Below are 16,692 nucleotides of genomic sequence, written 5' to 3' on the forward strand. Positions count from 1 at the left end.
ATGAAATTCAGCCTTAAGCATCCTTGGCACAGACTTCTGTCAGTTTCTTTTATTTTTACTTGGCCCCTTTCCAGTTTTAATATGCAGCAACTTAAAATAGTTAAGGATATCACCTTCTTTCCTTATAAAAAAGAGTTGACCATTTGGAAATTTTTCAAATCAGAAGAGAGTAGACCTGCTCATCTATTACACATGATGGACCCTGAAATTGAACTTTCTAACGTAAAACATGCAATAGATAAAGGTCAGTATTTAGAATATCATTGTCCTAGTTTTTATTGGCAATATCAATAATACTAAATGATATTTGCCTTATTTGATTGCCTACTATTGTAATTATAACTATCGGGGCATTGAACTGCCTGTACTCTGTAGGTAATGGATATGATGTGATTTGTAATATAGTTCAAATGTGTTGGGAGGAATGAGCTTTGTTCCACTAATTTCATTTGTGATATTGGATGTAGTGATTTTCTAACCAGGTAATTATATGTAGTGTATGCATAACATATGAGCCGCGCCATGAGAAAACCAACATAGTGGCTTTGAGACCAGCATGGATACAGACCAGCCTGCGCATCTGCGCAGTCTGGTCAGGATCCATGCTGTTCGCTTTCATAGTCTATTACAGTTAGAGAAACCGTTAGCGAACAGCATGGATCCTGACCAGACTGCGTGGATGTGCAGGCTGGTCTGGATCCATGCTGGTCGCAAAGCCACTATGTTGGTTTTCTCATGGCGCGGCTCACATACTGGGAAAACTGCTTAATGTTTTTAACAAACAATTAAAACCCTTATGGAATTTTAAAAGCACGTTTTCATTGAAGTACTTAAACCATAATGAGCACAAGGGGTTTTAAGAGAAAATACAAAATATGTAAAATTATGCCATTTTTTTATTGCTACATCTAAGTATTTGAATAAGTAAATATAATAAGTTAGTATAGTAAGTTAGTATATCTCTTATTATTGACTGACATATAAAAAGCTCAGTCCAACATATTTGATTTTTACCTTTTTTTTCTGAAATAAACTGTAATTTTGTTGATTTTGTTTCTGTTAACATAATAATATTGTTTTTGTTTTAGTGAATGGATGACAGCCATATGTTCAACTGTAAGTATATATTATATGTTTGTAGTGTGTGCCCCGGAATAAACACCCAGCAAAACTTGATTTTTAAATTGATTTAAAAAGTTATATTAATTGGTTGTTAAAAGTATCTGATAAACACAGTTAAAGATAAATTTGGTCATTCTTAATATACTTTGTATCCATTTTTTCAACCACTGAAAGTATCATTTTATTTTCATAGAAAATTCATAATTATAATCTTCTTTCTATCATTAAATCCATTACAGTGATGGTTTAGTTAATAACACAAGTCATGTAAATTGTAAGAAGTAATTTGTTACCATACTGTAATTTGGCTCAATCTTGATAAGACCTGTATTGACTAAAAGTAAAAAAATACAGTATCTATCTACCCTCTGAAAATCTGGATTAGAGCACTACTGTAAAGAAACATTTTATTTAGGATGTCATCTATTGGATATTTCTCAGTTCTCGGATATTAAAAACCACCTTGATAAAAAAAACTAAAAAAAAATATGATTATATTGATTGGTGATCATGATAAATTGTAACAATTTCAGTTACCATCTAGACCTCAGAGTGCCCAAGCACAAGCCCCGATACAACCCCAGACTGCCCAGACTGTGAGTAACCAACCCCCACCGTACAGTGCCGGACCTTCTTATGGTGGACCACCCATGCCTCAGCCTGTAGGATTTGCAAATATGGGTTTGTAGTTTTTATTGATATTAAATATATCAGCACATCAGTATTAACAAAACTTTATAAAAGTTTCGGTGCTTTGCCTTTTTAGAGTTTCATTTACTTTTGTCATTCTTTCATTCTTAAGTTTATCAAGGTTAACAGTTACTATTATTTGCCAAATCAAAATAAGTTAAGTTTTTAGTTTAACTTTCCAATTTTGCTACGAAAGTTGTTCTGGCTTTACCGGTAAGTTTCTGAAAATTGCAGCTTTTAAGACTTTTAACCTCAGGGTTACATGTCTGAGTTTGAAAATAAGTTCTAAAAATAAGTTTCTCAGTTAGATTATGAAATAAAAATGTTTTGCAAACCTATTAATGAAAGTGTATAATTTACAAAGCAAAGAAGAAAATGATTTTTTCTTGTTTCTCGAGTTTAGAAAAAATAATCTAATACTGTAAAGTCAATTAATTTTACCTGCATACTGTTTTCTTGTTTGTGCCAGAAGAACTAGGGAGGGAGGGATGCGGTATGAATCTCTGTAATTCTGGGATTTGTGGATCAACAGAACCTCAAATTTAATAAGAAAAATTAATTCACATTACACGATTATAAACTTGTCTAGGCATTTTATTGTTACTTTTACCAATTCCATTATTGAAAGGCCCAGCTCCAGGTGGATACCAGGCCCCATATCCCACACAACAGATGGGAGGTTACCCCCAGCAACCAGGGTATCCACAGCAACCAGGCTATCCTGCTCCAGCCCCTGGCTACCCACAGCAGCCCTATCAACAACCATACCCTCAGCAGCCTTATCCAACACAGCCAGCTGGTTATCCACAACAACAGTACTATGGAGGACAACAACGTAAGGCTTCTGTGTTATTATGCCCCACTTCGAAGAAGGAGGGGTATATTATTTTGCAGATGTTGGTCGGTCGGTATTTCAGTTTGTATGTAGACCAATCGGTTTCCGGATGATTACTTGAGAACGCTTGGGTCTAGGATCACAAAACTTAATAGGGATGTTGGTCATGACCAGCAGATAACCGCTAGTGATTTTGAGATTAGTAGGTCAAAGGTCAAGTTCACAGTGACCCAGAACAGTTCAACTGTTTTGGGACGATAGCTTGAGAATGCTTGGGCCTAGGATCATGAAAGTTGATAGGGAGGTCAATCATGACAAGCAAATGACCCCTATTGATGGTTTCGGGATGATAACTTGAGAACGCTTGAGCCTAGGATCACGAAACTTAATAGAGATGTTAGTCATGACCAGCATATGACCCCTAGTGATTTTGAGGTCAGTTGGTCAAAGGTCAAGGTCACATTGACCCAGAACACTAGAACTTTTTTTTCCAATTACTAGAGAATGCTTTGGTGTCTAAGGACATATTTGATACGGAGCTCACTTATGACTGGTAAATGACCCATAATTATTGATTTGAGGTCAGTATGTCAAACGTCCAGTGCTCAGTGACCAAATGATTTCTGTTTCTTGTGCAGTTACTGAATGAATCAAGGTGGGCATTTCGTGTTATACAAGCTCTTGTTCTATGTTTGTATCTCACATCATTATGATATTTTGGAGCTGAAATCATTTTTCTTAAATCATGGCTGTCTGCCAGATTGCTGACAACCGATGTAAATTAAAATATTTAAGAAAAAAACAACAGTAATTTCAGTAAAATATTACAACAGTAGTTTTTTTATGAGTGTCCTATTAGAATTAGAATATTAGAATACAGTCAGATTTGTCATATGTGACTTTCCACGGGACCACCCATAAAAGGTCACATAATTATGACAGGGAGTCTTTTAATTCAGGTTCACTAAATAGCAAGGTCAGTTGTTTAAATATGATTAATATAACAACGTGTATGCCAATTTTTTTGATTCTGTTATCATTTATGTATGTTTAAGACAGAAGATACTATGTTGTCAAATAATTTATTCTAAAATTTAAAATATTATGTTTAAAAATAAGCACAATAAAAATATGTTGTGTTTTTATTAATTGATTATGTGCAAGACATGTATAAAAAAATCATGATTAAAACACTGAATACATGGCACAGTCTAGTAACTAGACTGGCAACATCTAAATCATCAGTTCAAAAGGACTGTCATATCAAGTCCCACAGTATTTACTTTCATTCATTTCATTGTCTACAGAAGAAGTCAAATATGTTAGTTTGTTTTTGGCATTGCAATATTACATAATTTTTATGATGATCAATCGACGGCACATTATGGGTTACTTCCGCTGCATTAGCTATTGTGGTGTCATAAAGTATTTGGAAGCCGCGGTCTTTCTGTTTTGATTAACACTTTCCCTTATAATATAAGGCTATCGTACACACAAATTGTTGTTTTGGGGAAACCCACACAAATCACTTGTGACCTTCATGACCGTACACATTTAAAAATATTTAGGTGTTTAATGGTTGTTATGTTTAGAGTAAAGAAAGTCCCACGCACTAGCCATCTGCAAGTAGTTTTCCTAGTAATTTTCCATGACGTAGTGTCGTGCATTAATAGGAAAAATCCTGGATAATTTTGGTTGTAAATTACTTGATAAATTTTCATAGTAACCACATGATGTTTTACGCAAATATTGATGAAGAAATCCCATACTTTGCATTTGGAAACATCCGGGATTCGTTTCTTTAGGAAAAGAACAAAAGTAAAGAGATAGGTTATTGTTCAAATGGCCGATAATCAATAGACACGGGTCAGTTAAATATAATAAATTAATGATATGTTTAGCGAACTCTGTGAAGAATGAACAATTAAAAGCTAATTATCGCTAATTGACAGGGTTATGATGAGGTGCCAAAAATTTTTTTTGCAAATTTGTAGGCTGTGAAAATTGCCAAGGGTCGTTGAAATCAGACATATAATCGTCATAGGACGCAAAAATTATGGTCATTAGTCGCGTCAGACAGGGAGTCGCTTAAATCAGTGACTTTATATAGTAAATTACGTTGGGCGGTCTGGAACAGGGACGTATACGACAGGAAGTCGTTTAATTCAGTGAGCCGCTATGACAAGGTCGACTGTATCTGTATTACACAATTTTACCTATGTGACAAATGTTTTTTTATCATATAGATATAGTTTTCTGTATAATTTACATACTACACAGTTGTTTCATAAAAAATCTAATTTCACTTTATTTTTACTTTAAATTTTAAAGCAAAAAAAATCCTCAGCTACTTCCTGAAATTGCATACTGTATAGCGAGTTAATTCTGTGGGCAAAAAATTCTGCGGGTTTCTCCTAAAATGGGCTTAGTTCATTTCTGTGTTTTTAGCTCACCTGTCACATAGTGACAAGGTGAGCTTTTGTGATCACCCTTCGTCCGTCGTCAGTCCGTCCGTCAGTCCGTGCATGCGTCAACAATTTCTTGTCTGCACGATAGTGGTTTCATTTATGATTTTATTTTAACCAAACTTGCACACAACTTGTATCACCATAAGATCACGGTTCCTTTCTTGAACTGGCCAGATCCCATTATGGGTTCCAGAGTTATGGCCCCTGAAAGGGCCAAAATTAGCTATTTTGACCTTGTCTGCACAATAGCAGCTTTATTTATGATTTGATTTTTACCAAACTTGCACACAACTTGTATCACCATAAGATCTTGGTTCCTTTCTTGAACTGGCCAGATTCCATTATGGGTTCCAGAGTTATGGCCCCTGAAAGGGCCAGAATTAGCTATTTTGACCTTGTCTGCACAATAGCAGCTTCATTTATGATTTTATTTTAATCAAACTTACACACAACTTGTATCACCATAAGATCTCGATTCTTTTATTGAACTGGCCAGATCCCATTATGGGTTCCAGAGTTATGGCCCCTGAAAGGGCCAAAATTAGCTATTTTGACCTTGTCTGCACAATAGCAGCTTCATTTATGATTTGAATTTAATCAAACTTGCACAAAACTTGTGTCACCATAAGATCTCGGTTCCTTTCTTGAACCGGCCAGATCCCTTAATGGGTTCCAGAGTTATGGCCCCTGAAAGGCCCAAAATTAGGTATTTTGACCTTGTCTGCACAATAGCAGCTTCATTTATGATTTGATTTTAACTAAACTTGCATACAACTTGTATCACCACAAGATCTTGCTTCCTTTCTTCAACTGGCCAGATTCCATCATGGGTTCCAGAGTTATGGCCCCTTAAAGGTCCAAAATTGGCTATTTTGGCTTTTGCAGCCATATAGAGACTTCATTTATGGTTTTATTTGATACAAACTTCCAAAATATCTTCAACAACAATAAATCTTGGATTCCATGACAAATCAGATCCAATCATAGGTTCCAGAGTTATTTTATATCTGATTACCTCCCCTGATTGTAATCAAAATGGATTTATATCAGTAAGTACTTACAGGACTTATTTGAAATTTCATTATTTTTATTAGTTGGACTGAGACAATCAGGGTAGATAACTATGGACTGATTTTATGTCAAATTATCTCCCTTTATTTCAAATTAAAATTGTTATATCTCCATAACTAATGAAGATACTGATCTGAAATTTCATTTATGTCAACAGATTTATTTGGTAGATCCTTCTTTTGTCCACTTCCAATATTTTTTTTTTTAATTACTTCCCTTTTACGTTACTATAAATAGCTTATTTTAGTAACTTTTTAGCTCACCTGTCACAAAGTGACAAGGTGAGCTTTTGTGATCGCGCGGTGTCCGTCGTCCGTGCGTCCGTAAACTTTTCCATGTGACATCTCTAGAGGTCACATTTTTCATGGGATCTTTATGAAAATGGGTCATGTTCATCTTGTTAAATTCTAGGTCAAGTTCGAAACTGGGTCACGTGCCATCAAAAACTAGGTCAGTAGGTCTAAAAATAGAAAAACCTTGTGACCTCTCTAGAGGCCATAATATTCAATGGATCTTCATGAAAATTGGTCAGAATGTTCACCTTGATGATATCTAGGTCAAGTTCGAAACTGGGTCACGTGCAGTCAAAAACTAGGTCATTAGGTCTAAAAATAGAAAAACCTTGTGACCTCTCTAGAGGCCATAATTTTCAATGGATCTTCATGAAAATTGGTCAGAATGTTCACCTTGATGATGCCTAGGTCAAGTTCGAAACTGGGTCACGTGGGGACAAAAACTAGGTCATTAGGTCTAAAAATAGAAAAACCTTGTGACCTCTCTAGAGGCCATATTTCTCAATGGATCTTCATGAAAATTGGTCAGAATGTTCACCTTGATGATATCTAGGTCAAGTTCGAAACTGGGTCACGTGGGGTTAAAAACTAGGTCAGTAGATCTAAAAATAGAAAAACCTTGTGACCTCTCTAGAGGCCATATTTTTCATGAGATCTTCATGAATATTGGTCAGAATGTTCACCTTGATGATATCTAGGTCAAGTTCGAAACTGGGTCACGTGGGGTTAAAAACTAGGTCAGTAGATCTAAAAATAGAAAAACCTTGTGACCTCTCTAGAGGCCATATTTCTCAATGGATCTTCATGAAAATTGGTCAGAATGTTCACCTTGATGATATCTAGGTCAAGTTCGAAACTGGGTCATGTGGGGTCAAAAACTAGGTCAGGAGGTCTAAAAATAGAAAAACGTTGTGACCTCTCTAGAGGCCATATTTCTCAATGGATCTTCATGAAAATTGGTCAGAATGTTCACCTTGATGATATCTAGATAAAGTTCGAAACTGGGTCACGTGCGGTCAAAAACTAGGTCAGTAGGTCTAAAAATAGAAAAACCTTGTGACCTCTCTAGAGGCCATATTTTTCAATGGATCTTCATGAAAATTAGTCAGAATGTTTACCTTGATGATATCTAAGTCAAGTTCGAAACTGGATCACGTGGGGTTAAAAACTAGGTCAGTAGATCTAAAAATAGAAAAACCTTGTGAGCTCTCTAGAGGCCATATTTTTCAAGAGATCTTCATGAAAATTGGTCAGAATGTTCACCTTGATGATATCTAGGTCAAGTTTGAAACTGGGTCAGGTGGGGTCAAAAACTAGGTCAGTAGGTCTAAAAATAGAAAAACCTTGTGACCTCTCTAGAGGCCATATTTCTCAATGGATCTTCATGAAAATTGGTGAGAATGTTCAGCTTGATGATATCTAGGTCAGGTTCGTAACTGGGTCATGTGCGGTCAAAAAATAGGTCAGTAGGTCGAAAAATAGAAAACCTTGTGACCTCTCTAGAGGCCATATTTTTCACGAGATCTTCATGAAAATTGGTGAGAGTGTTTACCTTGATGATATCTAGGTCAAGTTTAAAAGTGGGTCACGTGCCTTCAAAAACTAGGTCATTAGGTCAAATAATAGAAAAACCTTGTGACCTCTCTAGAGGCCATATTTTTCAATGGATCTTCATGAAAATTGGTCAGAATTTTTTATCTTGATGATATCTAGGTCACATGTGCTCAAAAACTAGGTCACTTTGTCAAATAATAGAAATAACGACGTCATACTCAGTTCAACACTGGGTCATGTGGGGATAGGTGAGCGATTCAGGACCATCATGGTCCTCTTGTTTATTATTGGCCGTAGGGAAAAGCTGAGACCAGTTTTCTGTGGTACAACATGGATGGTACCTCCAATTTTTAGGTTTATTTTGACATATCTATACCTTGTAAGAATTTTTTTTTCTTTTTGGTTAAATTTCTTCCCTTTGTTGTTACTGTCCTTTGGACATAGATATTTTTTCTGAGGACCTTCTTGTCCTCAAGTGCAATGATAACAGGTGAGCGATATAGGGCCATCATGGCCCTCTTGTTTATTTCTGCGACCTTCCAGAAAAGCAGGAATGAATTTTTGTGGTTTGCATAAACCGGAAGAAAATTCTGTGCATGGGAAATAACTACTGGTACTGATGATAAACCCGAACAGAAAATGAGGTTTTTTACCTGTAACTTTTTTATTTCTGCAAATTGAAATCAATGGTTGGTATCAAAATAAAGCTTAACATTTGCTGAAAACTTTACATAATTCAAATTTTATATTTAGTAAGCAAACTCACACGAAGTGAGGCCCTGAAAGGGGTTTGTAAAATGGGGACTGTATGAACGTTGACTGATGATAAATTCGACCACTTTGTCATTTACAAAATTTTCTTCGTATTATTATATTGAAACTTTCCCCAAAAAGCTGCAACAGTCATTCCTGATCAAGTAATGAAAAGTGACCCGATGTCAGGCCTTCATGTTTCGACAGTGAGCATGTGCAAAAAACACCCACTTCCCCAGTAATTTTGGATAAATATTTTTTATACAAATAAATGTAAGTCATTTATTTATACAGAATATTTACCAATTTTGTTTTTGTTTACACCAGTTGGTGTTCTAAGTGGAAACTATTAGATGGTGTGTTCAATTTTATAAATAACCGCTTGCAATCGAATATTTCCAAGGTGGTTGACTTTATCGTCTGTTTGGGTTTATCATCAGTACCAGTACAGCATTTACAACGTCATAATTGATGACTCAAATGCACATTGTTCTCGTCAGTTATGTCTTAGTGGCATTATCTAGGTCAGAATCTAGGACAGTGAAATTGGTGCAGCTGATTTGTGTTTAAATCTGATTCTTTTTCAAAATCGTGCATGATAAAAAATCAGAGTTAAAAATAAATACTGTAGGTCTAGTATCGGTTATTCATTTTGAAAGACGTTTTCATGAAATGTAACACTGCTGGTAGAAACATTTACGATTTATTTACAAATATAATTATACAAATGCAAAATCTACTACATAGTCTGTTCGCAGTCCATTCATTTACAACAGTTACAACACACATTAATTAGTTTGTTCAACTTTTCATAAACCTAGAGTGTTTTGTGATATACACTTGTAAAGATTTCATGCCCGAAATGGTAAGCATTCATTCGTGGACAATAGATTGATACAATAACAAAAGCAATCAACCACAATTGATACGGTGTGAATATCTTGACAGCAGACGAAAACTCGTGAGATAAAGATAACAGGTCATTATATTAAGCGAAATATCAAAGTTTATTTCTGCATCAGAAAATTCTGCTGATAGTTTAAATGTTCAGAATTTATTTCTGTATGACAGCCTCAACTCACAGACCCGCAAAAACAAAAACCCGCAGAATTAACCCACTATACGGTAGTCGCGAATTTGGTTCCCATTTTAAGCCTATTGGTGTTATTATGAACGAAATTTTTCTTAAGATGTAGGAGCTATGTTCCTTTTATCAAATAACACACTCAAGTCTCCTGTTAAGTGTTTTCTAAACTTTTATTTGTGATATTCTAGCATTAATGTTTCTTTACTTTCACAAAGTTACTTTAAAACAAAGTTTCCTTTTAAATTGATGACACAGAGTTCAGCACTTATAGTCCTTTATTTGTTCGCAAAGTAAATGTTACCTATTTAATATAAAGTATCTAATATTATGTCTTTCCTTTTGTAAATCAGGTTTATATACCTTCTTAGTATTTGACTTCACAAAGGATATGTCACTTTTGGTAAATATCAAACAATAAACAATCTGATTATATATAAAACCTGAAGTCTTCGGTGATAAAGCTTATACCTAAAGCCATTAAATAAAGATCTGTCTATTAGAATTTTTGGTAAATGCCTTTGACAATTTCTTGAAGAGACTGGACCAAAGTGCTTACTATATCATGTCACAGGGCAAACACCTTAAGCTTTCTTGACATATGTCAGATTTGCAAAGATTATGATTTGAAGGAAATGAATATTCAATAATGCAAACTAAATCAAACATTGAAAAAATATTTAGCACTCAAAAAATTGAAGGTATGATTTTCAAAATCTATAAGTTTTAACAAAATTTTGATACTAAACATAATATGTTCATTCTTCTTCTTAACCTTTAGTCTGTTTCTCTCTTTGCGATCAGTGCAGACCAAGATTAGTCTGCATATCTGTGCAGGCTGATCATGGTCTGCACTGTTTGCTATTCAGTCAGTAAAGTTTCAATGAACACCCCTTGAAATAATAGTGTTGCCGAAATTGATGGACCATTGCATTTCAGAAATTTACAGGCAAAAGGTTAAATGATATGATACATTATACAATGTTCTGTAATTGAAAGTTATACATCATAATAGTATCACTCTTGTGTCTATTTTAAGCCTATGTGTTTGAATTTTTTGTCTGATTTTAGCCTATGTGTACTACCCTTGTGTCTTTTTTAGCCTATGGTTACCAGCAGCCCCCACCACCTCAAGGGTATGCCCAGCCTCCTGGACAACAGGTTGTTTATGTACAAGATCATCATAAAAAGAAAGGTGGATTTCCAGGAGGCAATAAAGGAAAAATGGCAGCAGGTAATACAATGTAATTTGGAAATGCTCCATGGGTAGTGGTAAATTATTTGCTTTATTTAGTATACTTAGTTATTTTGATTTATGAATGAAATAGGGATGGACTTCACAGCAGTTCCTTAGCTCAGACAATCCTGACCACTCTACCAACTAGTGAAGCCAAAAATGATTGTTGTTTGATGGAGATCACAGTATTTTATTAATTTCATGTTGCATTGAAAATACATGTATAAGTGATGCATCTATCATAGATAAATCTGCTTCCCTTGCGTGTTCTGTAAACACAAAAATGGGGAAAGTGGCATAGTGTTTTGACAAATGTTACCTTTTGTACTTATTATATGACTGTGCAAGCAGAGTACATGGCCATAATATTTTTAGTATTATTATACCAGATTTATATAGCGCCCTTTTCATGATAAACACGTTCAAAGGCGCTTTACAGCAACTGCAGCCACACAGGGCACGAAATCATCCTCTACTAGTACAGACACAGAGCGATCTGACCAGAGGGACAGAGTGAGACAAAGCCCCCACAGAGAGATCAGAAATCAGATACAGGCTTGTCCGGCTAACTTAGCCTAGCTCGTTGCGAATAGACAGCCTGGTTCTTTAACGTGCCCAGTGTATAGCACTGATACACGCAAGGATTGCCTGGATTCCTGACCAGTACACCTCTAGCTGGGTGGGAAACACTGAAAAGCGTTTCTGAAAATTCCCGAGTAGCTGCCGGGGATCGAACCCCGACCTCAGTATTGACCATCTGGTACTTTCACAAATTTATGTATATTCTTTTCCTATCAGATATATTCTCTTTGTTTTTTGTACAGATCAATATTATTTTATGGTGTAAAAATATTTGACATAGATTAGCTAGAAAATTTATTACATGACTAAGTTTTACCAGTGTACTTAATATCATGATCAGCAAGTAATATTTTATTGTACTTGTATCTTACGATATATTTCAGGTTTGATCGGTGGTGCTGCCCTTGGCTACGGTGCAAGCCGGATGATGGGTGGTGGAATGATGGGAGGATTTGGACCGTTCGGAATGGGCCGGTGTGGTAGTTGGAGCTCACTTAGTAGTTTTGGCAGTTTCGGAAGCTGCGGTAGTTTTGGCAGCTTTGATTAACATGTTGATGCAATAGGCTATTTTGAAATGTGTTGTGATACAATCAAATGTTTGTCATGATAATGATATTGATAGTCCAACTTCTTAGGAGAAGTGATTACAGAAATATGTGTAGACATGTTAAAACAAACTGTCTTGCAAAACAATAGCTTACTGAGTAATGAAAGATCTGTGTTTTGATGTTTTAAAGGTCTTACTTCAGATTTACCTAAAAATAAACCTCAGTTATAATATTATGTAATGATATACAGAAAATATTGTTTCCTGCCTCCGCATAAACAAGAATATCAGATGTTTCTATGTTGGCATGACAGCACACAAATACCAGAAATAATACTATGTTGCTGTGATTATGGAAATATCCATGACAAAGATAATTCCTGTTAAACTTGTATTCAGTACTATTCAGTGAAATGAATGAATGGTGTATTGAAATGGCATAGAATATTTCTTATAAGTTTAAATAGAAATTATTTTATAAGCACTATCATATTGTGTGTACATGTGTTTCTTATCTTTCTAGGAAAAAAATACAGTATGTGTATTCCAAACTTAAGTCATTTTTGTCAAATTTTTAAAAGTACTATCTTTTCCTGGTGATTATAAGTTAAGTGGCTCTGTGAGGTCTGACAGTATGTATTCTTGAACACTATTTGTGTTACTTGTAGTGAATATACTGTGCTGGTCGCATGGAAAAAAAGTTTATACAAGAAATTTTGCTGTACTCCTAATACAACACCTTGCAATACTGTGAAATCATTAACTTATGTGGGTGACTATTATCCTGGACTTCATTGTTGTGTTAAACTGTGAAATTAAATCCTGATGACTAAGCAAATTTTCATTTTATCTTCAAAATTTAACTTCCATTCCATATTCATGTCCCAGGAAATGGTCTTTCCAGAAACTACACAACTTTATGCTCACAAAGTTATATTACATGTTTACATGTACTGGTATTTCATAGTTACTGATCTTTAGTAGAAGTTTAAATCTGTGACAGAATTTTTAATATTCTGATCTACATACCATGTATGTTTTAAACATATGTCTGTATTTATGTTTATTTAGTCACCTATATATGCAATTCCCTCAGACGAGTGGTTGTAATTTTGTTTGCAACATAGTGAAGGACGCTTCAATTCCAGAAGCTTAATCAAGCATGCCAAATGAAAAGCATGCATACATGTGACTGTTGTCCCAAAGAATGCTAATAATTTTAGTTGTAGAAGCAGGAGTTTAAACTGGCAGCCCCTAGTTTCATACTTCAGCATCCTACCACTTGACTGCTGTGTTCGTTCTCAGATCTAAATCTGGAGGTATACCTCTTTAGTAGTGTGGCTGTCATTGAAAATTTTAAATCGCTATATCAGCTGGAAAATATTGACATTAATATACATCTGCTGGCTGATCTTGGTCGGCACTGGCTGCAAAGGCAAAATCACTTGCTGCCAGCAGGCTAAAGGTTAAACAATGAACAAAATCAGTTAACGAAACATTTGATACTGTTTTATATGGTACCTCTGTTATAATCTCTCAATGTTAGATAACAAAATTTACTGTGAAACTTGTAATTTATGAGAACTTCATTTTATATGATGTTTGAAAATATGGTTGTATCACATTATTGCGAGTTCATCTGTCTGTTCATCATGCCCTATTTGTAGGACTTTAATGAATGCCCCTCTTTTGCAAAATGTTACACCACACCCGCCAAGGGTGTTTATAAAGAAATATACAATAACTATTTTTCCAAACAATCTGTGCAGGGATAGCTTTAACATCTGCAGAACCAAATAGATTTTTATTACAATGAGAGACTCATTGTGTTTTTAAAGTTTTAGCCAATTTTGGTAATTTGAATACTGGGTAGGTTCTTTTTACATTTTGTGGGTACTTAAATTTAATGGTATATCATTTTTGATAGAAACTATTTACCAAAACAACACACATAAAAATACAAAATACATATTTTCTCAAACAGAATTAGTTTGAACATTGTCAAAAAAACACACAGAATTTCAATACACTAGCCATACTTGACATAACTCCTCCCCCACTCCCCACAGACACTCCCCCTAAAGAAACACTGAAAGAAATTTTACATACTGGTACAAAAATTATATCAGATATAATAGTTCCATAAGTTACATGGTGAATTTTGGTTTCACAAGCTGAAATAATACCATGAACATGTATTTTGGTAAAATGTCCAAATTGGACCGTGTCAAAATATTCAAATTTCAGGATTGCAACAGATTGTCTTTTCTATGAAGTGACTTTTGTTACTGTGAAATCAGTTATATTCACTAGGGACAAACTTCGTGGCCTTGGTGGTTGTGTCAATTCACAAAATTAGATTCCAACAAACAACAAAAAATTCCCTTTCATTGTAATCTTCAAAACTTGATAACCGTAAATTATTATTCCCATGAAACGGCTTTTTTTGTGGAAAGCACAAAATTTCAAGCTGACAAAACTAAACATATATATAGTACGAACATTACAGCTATATAGGCTAAAAGCCATTGTGACAGGTATATACATATAGCGTGATCTTTAATTTATTTGTGTTGTATGTTATGTAAATATATATATATAGATGGTACATTGTAAATGCAATAAACTTTTTTACTGTTTGTAAATTGTTAGCAGTGTATATAAGGTAAAGATATTAACAAATCTGTTTTATTTCAGAAAATTTTATGTATGCAGGGTTTATTTTATGTCACATTCTTTTTGTGGAAAAAAAAACACTTTGTGTCAAAGAGCATTTTAAAATAGTAGTAAATATTTTACAATTGATTTTCCCTTTTGAAATATAATTTTTGCTAAATTCCAGCTAACATTTATATATTGGACCAATGTCAGCAAACTCATGTCTGTTTAGGATATTGGTCCAAAATTCAGCGGATATCAAACATCAACATCTAATTTCTATCTGTCAGAAACAATATTGAACTAATATTACAACCTTGCAAGATTGATATCGGGCCAATATTGAAATTCATATTGGTCCAATATTTACCTTTATTATATACCTACATAAATTCTGTAAAAAAATCGGCTTGTATTTCACAATTAAATATGAACTGGCAGAAAAAAACCTGTATTGTACCTTTTAAATTCTGTATTGTACCTTCTGTATTGTATGCTGCCGTACTACTTTCATTAATATGCATGACCTGACACAATTCTATAAATAGCGCACATAAAAACTTCTCTTAGTTCCATTTTAATATCGATAAACATTGAAGATTTCCTTCAATAACAGAACAACACAAAAAGGTAAAGGTATATAATAAAAGGGTTATTATAACAGTAGCTAGATCTGGGATTTTGTATTCGGCTCTTGTGGGTTTTGCAAGGTTGGATCACACTTGGCGCTTGCGCGCCTTGTGAGATCCAATCTGGCAAAAATCCACTCGAGCTGAATACAGCATCCCATATCGAGCTACTGTTAAAATAACCCTATTGTATTTAATGGTTGCTTAGTAATACTTAATAGATATGTGTTATAGCATTTACAGTGAAATTTTTGTGCTATGAATCAGTTTGTTTTTATTTGATACAGCAGGCAATGTTACACATCTTCAAAAAATAAATTATATGAATTAAAATGTTTATGATTATGTGAAACAGTTCTGAATTTTTTAAGAAATGTTGTTTCAAATTGATTTATGGGTTCTAACATAAAGATTTTCCAGAAAAGTAAGAACTCTTTTTAGCAAACTGCTGAGTGGGTTTATTTACTGAACTTTTTCTTTGTATATCATAAGGTATTGAAGAAGAGAAAATGGGTAAATTTAATGTGTACATTGTAAAGAAAAATGTTTTCCTTATTAAAATAATCCTTATAGAGCTAAATCTATATGTGAGCATTTTGCTATACATGTTTTATTGAGAAAAAGTGTGTGTAAAAGTGTGTGTGTTCAATATTGCTTTAAAAAACGATTTTGTTACAAACTTTCCACTCCACATTTATGTTTTGTTTTATAAATAAATTAATAAACTGTTGATATTATTTTTAGTTCAGTCAATCTGAATTGGCATGGCAATCTGCAACATTATTCATTTATCCAGGGTTTGGAGTGATTGAAACATGGAAAATGGTATGGGATCACATGAATTGCTCTTGTTAGCCTCGGTACTCTAGCCACCAATGCTAGAATGAGTCGGGTTCCACTGTACTGCATTTTCTGTTTGGTTTAGTATCATTTTTTCAACAGTATTTCAGTTGTATATAGCATATGGCGGTCAGTTAACCAGTCTAATGTTCTTGTGTGTTAATCTAGCTAGCTGTTTTATGCAAGTAATTGACGACTTCACCACATGAACCAGAGGTATGAGGTGATACATGATCATATCTACAAAATTCTTCACCATATGAATCGAAGGTAGATGATTAATGATCATTATTATACAAACCACTTCACCACATGAGCCAGAGGTAGAA

At 34.4% G+C, this 16,692-nt stretch overlaps 1 protein-coding gene across 3 annotated transcripts in view; it reads left to right on the forward strand.

Annotated features, from left to right (window-relative positions):
- Positions 1-16,253, forward strand: part of LOC123548604 (translation initiation factor IF-2-like) — a 34,953-nt gene extending 18,700 nt beyond the window's left edge. For all 3 annotated transcript variants that reach the window (XM_053546339.1, XM_053546337.1, XM_053546338.1), the window contains 5 exons: positions 1,089-1,116; positions 1,656-1,803; positions 2,441-2,647; positions 10,973-11,104; positions 12,073-16,253. In XM_053546339.1, the coding sequence (XP_053402314.1) occupies positions 1,089-1,116; positions 1,656-1,803; positions 2,441-2,647; positions 10,973-11,104; positions 12,073-12,236 (679 nt within the window). In that variant the 3' untranslated portion in view covers positions 12,237-16,253. The remainder of the gene's footprint in view (positions 1-1,088; positions 1,117-1,655; positions 1,804-2,440; positions 2,648-10,972; positions 11,105-12,072) is intronic.
- The last annotated feature ends 439 nt before the right edge of the window (positions 16,254-16,692 follow it).

The sequence above is a fragment of the Mercenaria mercenaria genome, chromosome 6, assembly GCF_021730395.1.
Source record: "Mercenaria mercenaria strain notata chromosome 6, MADL_Memer_1, whole genome shotgun sequence".
Classification (NCBI taxonomy): domain Eukaryota; kingdom Metazoa; phylum Mollusca; class Bivalvia; order Venerida; family Veneridae; genus Mercenaria; species Mercenaria mercenaria.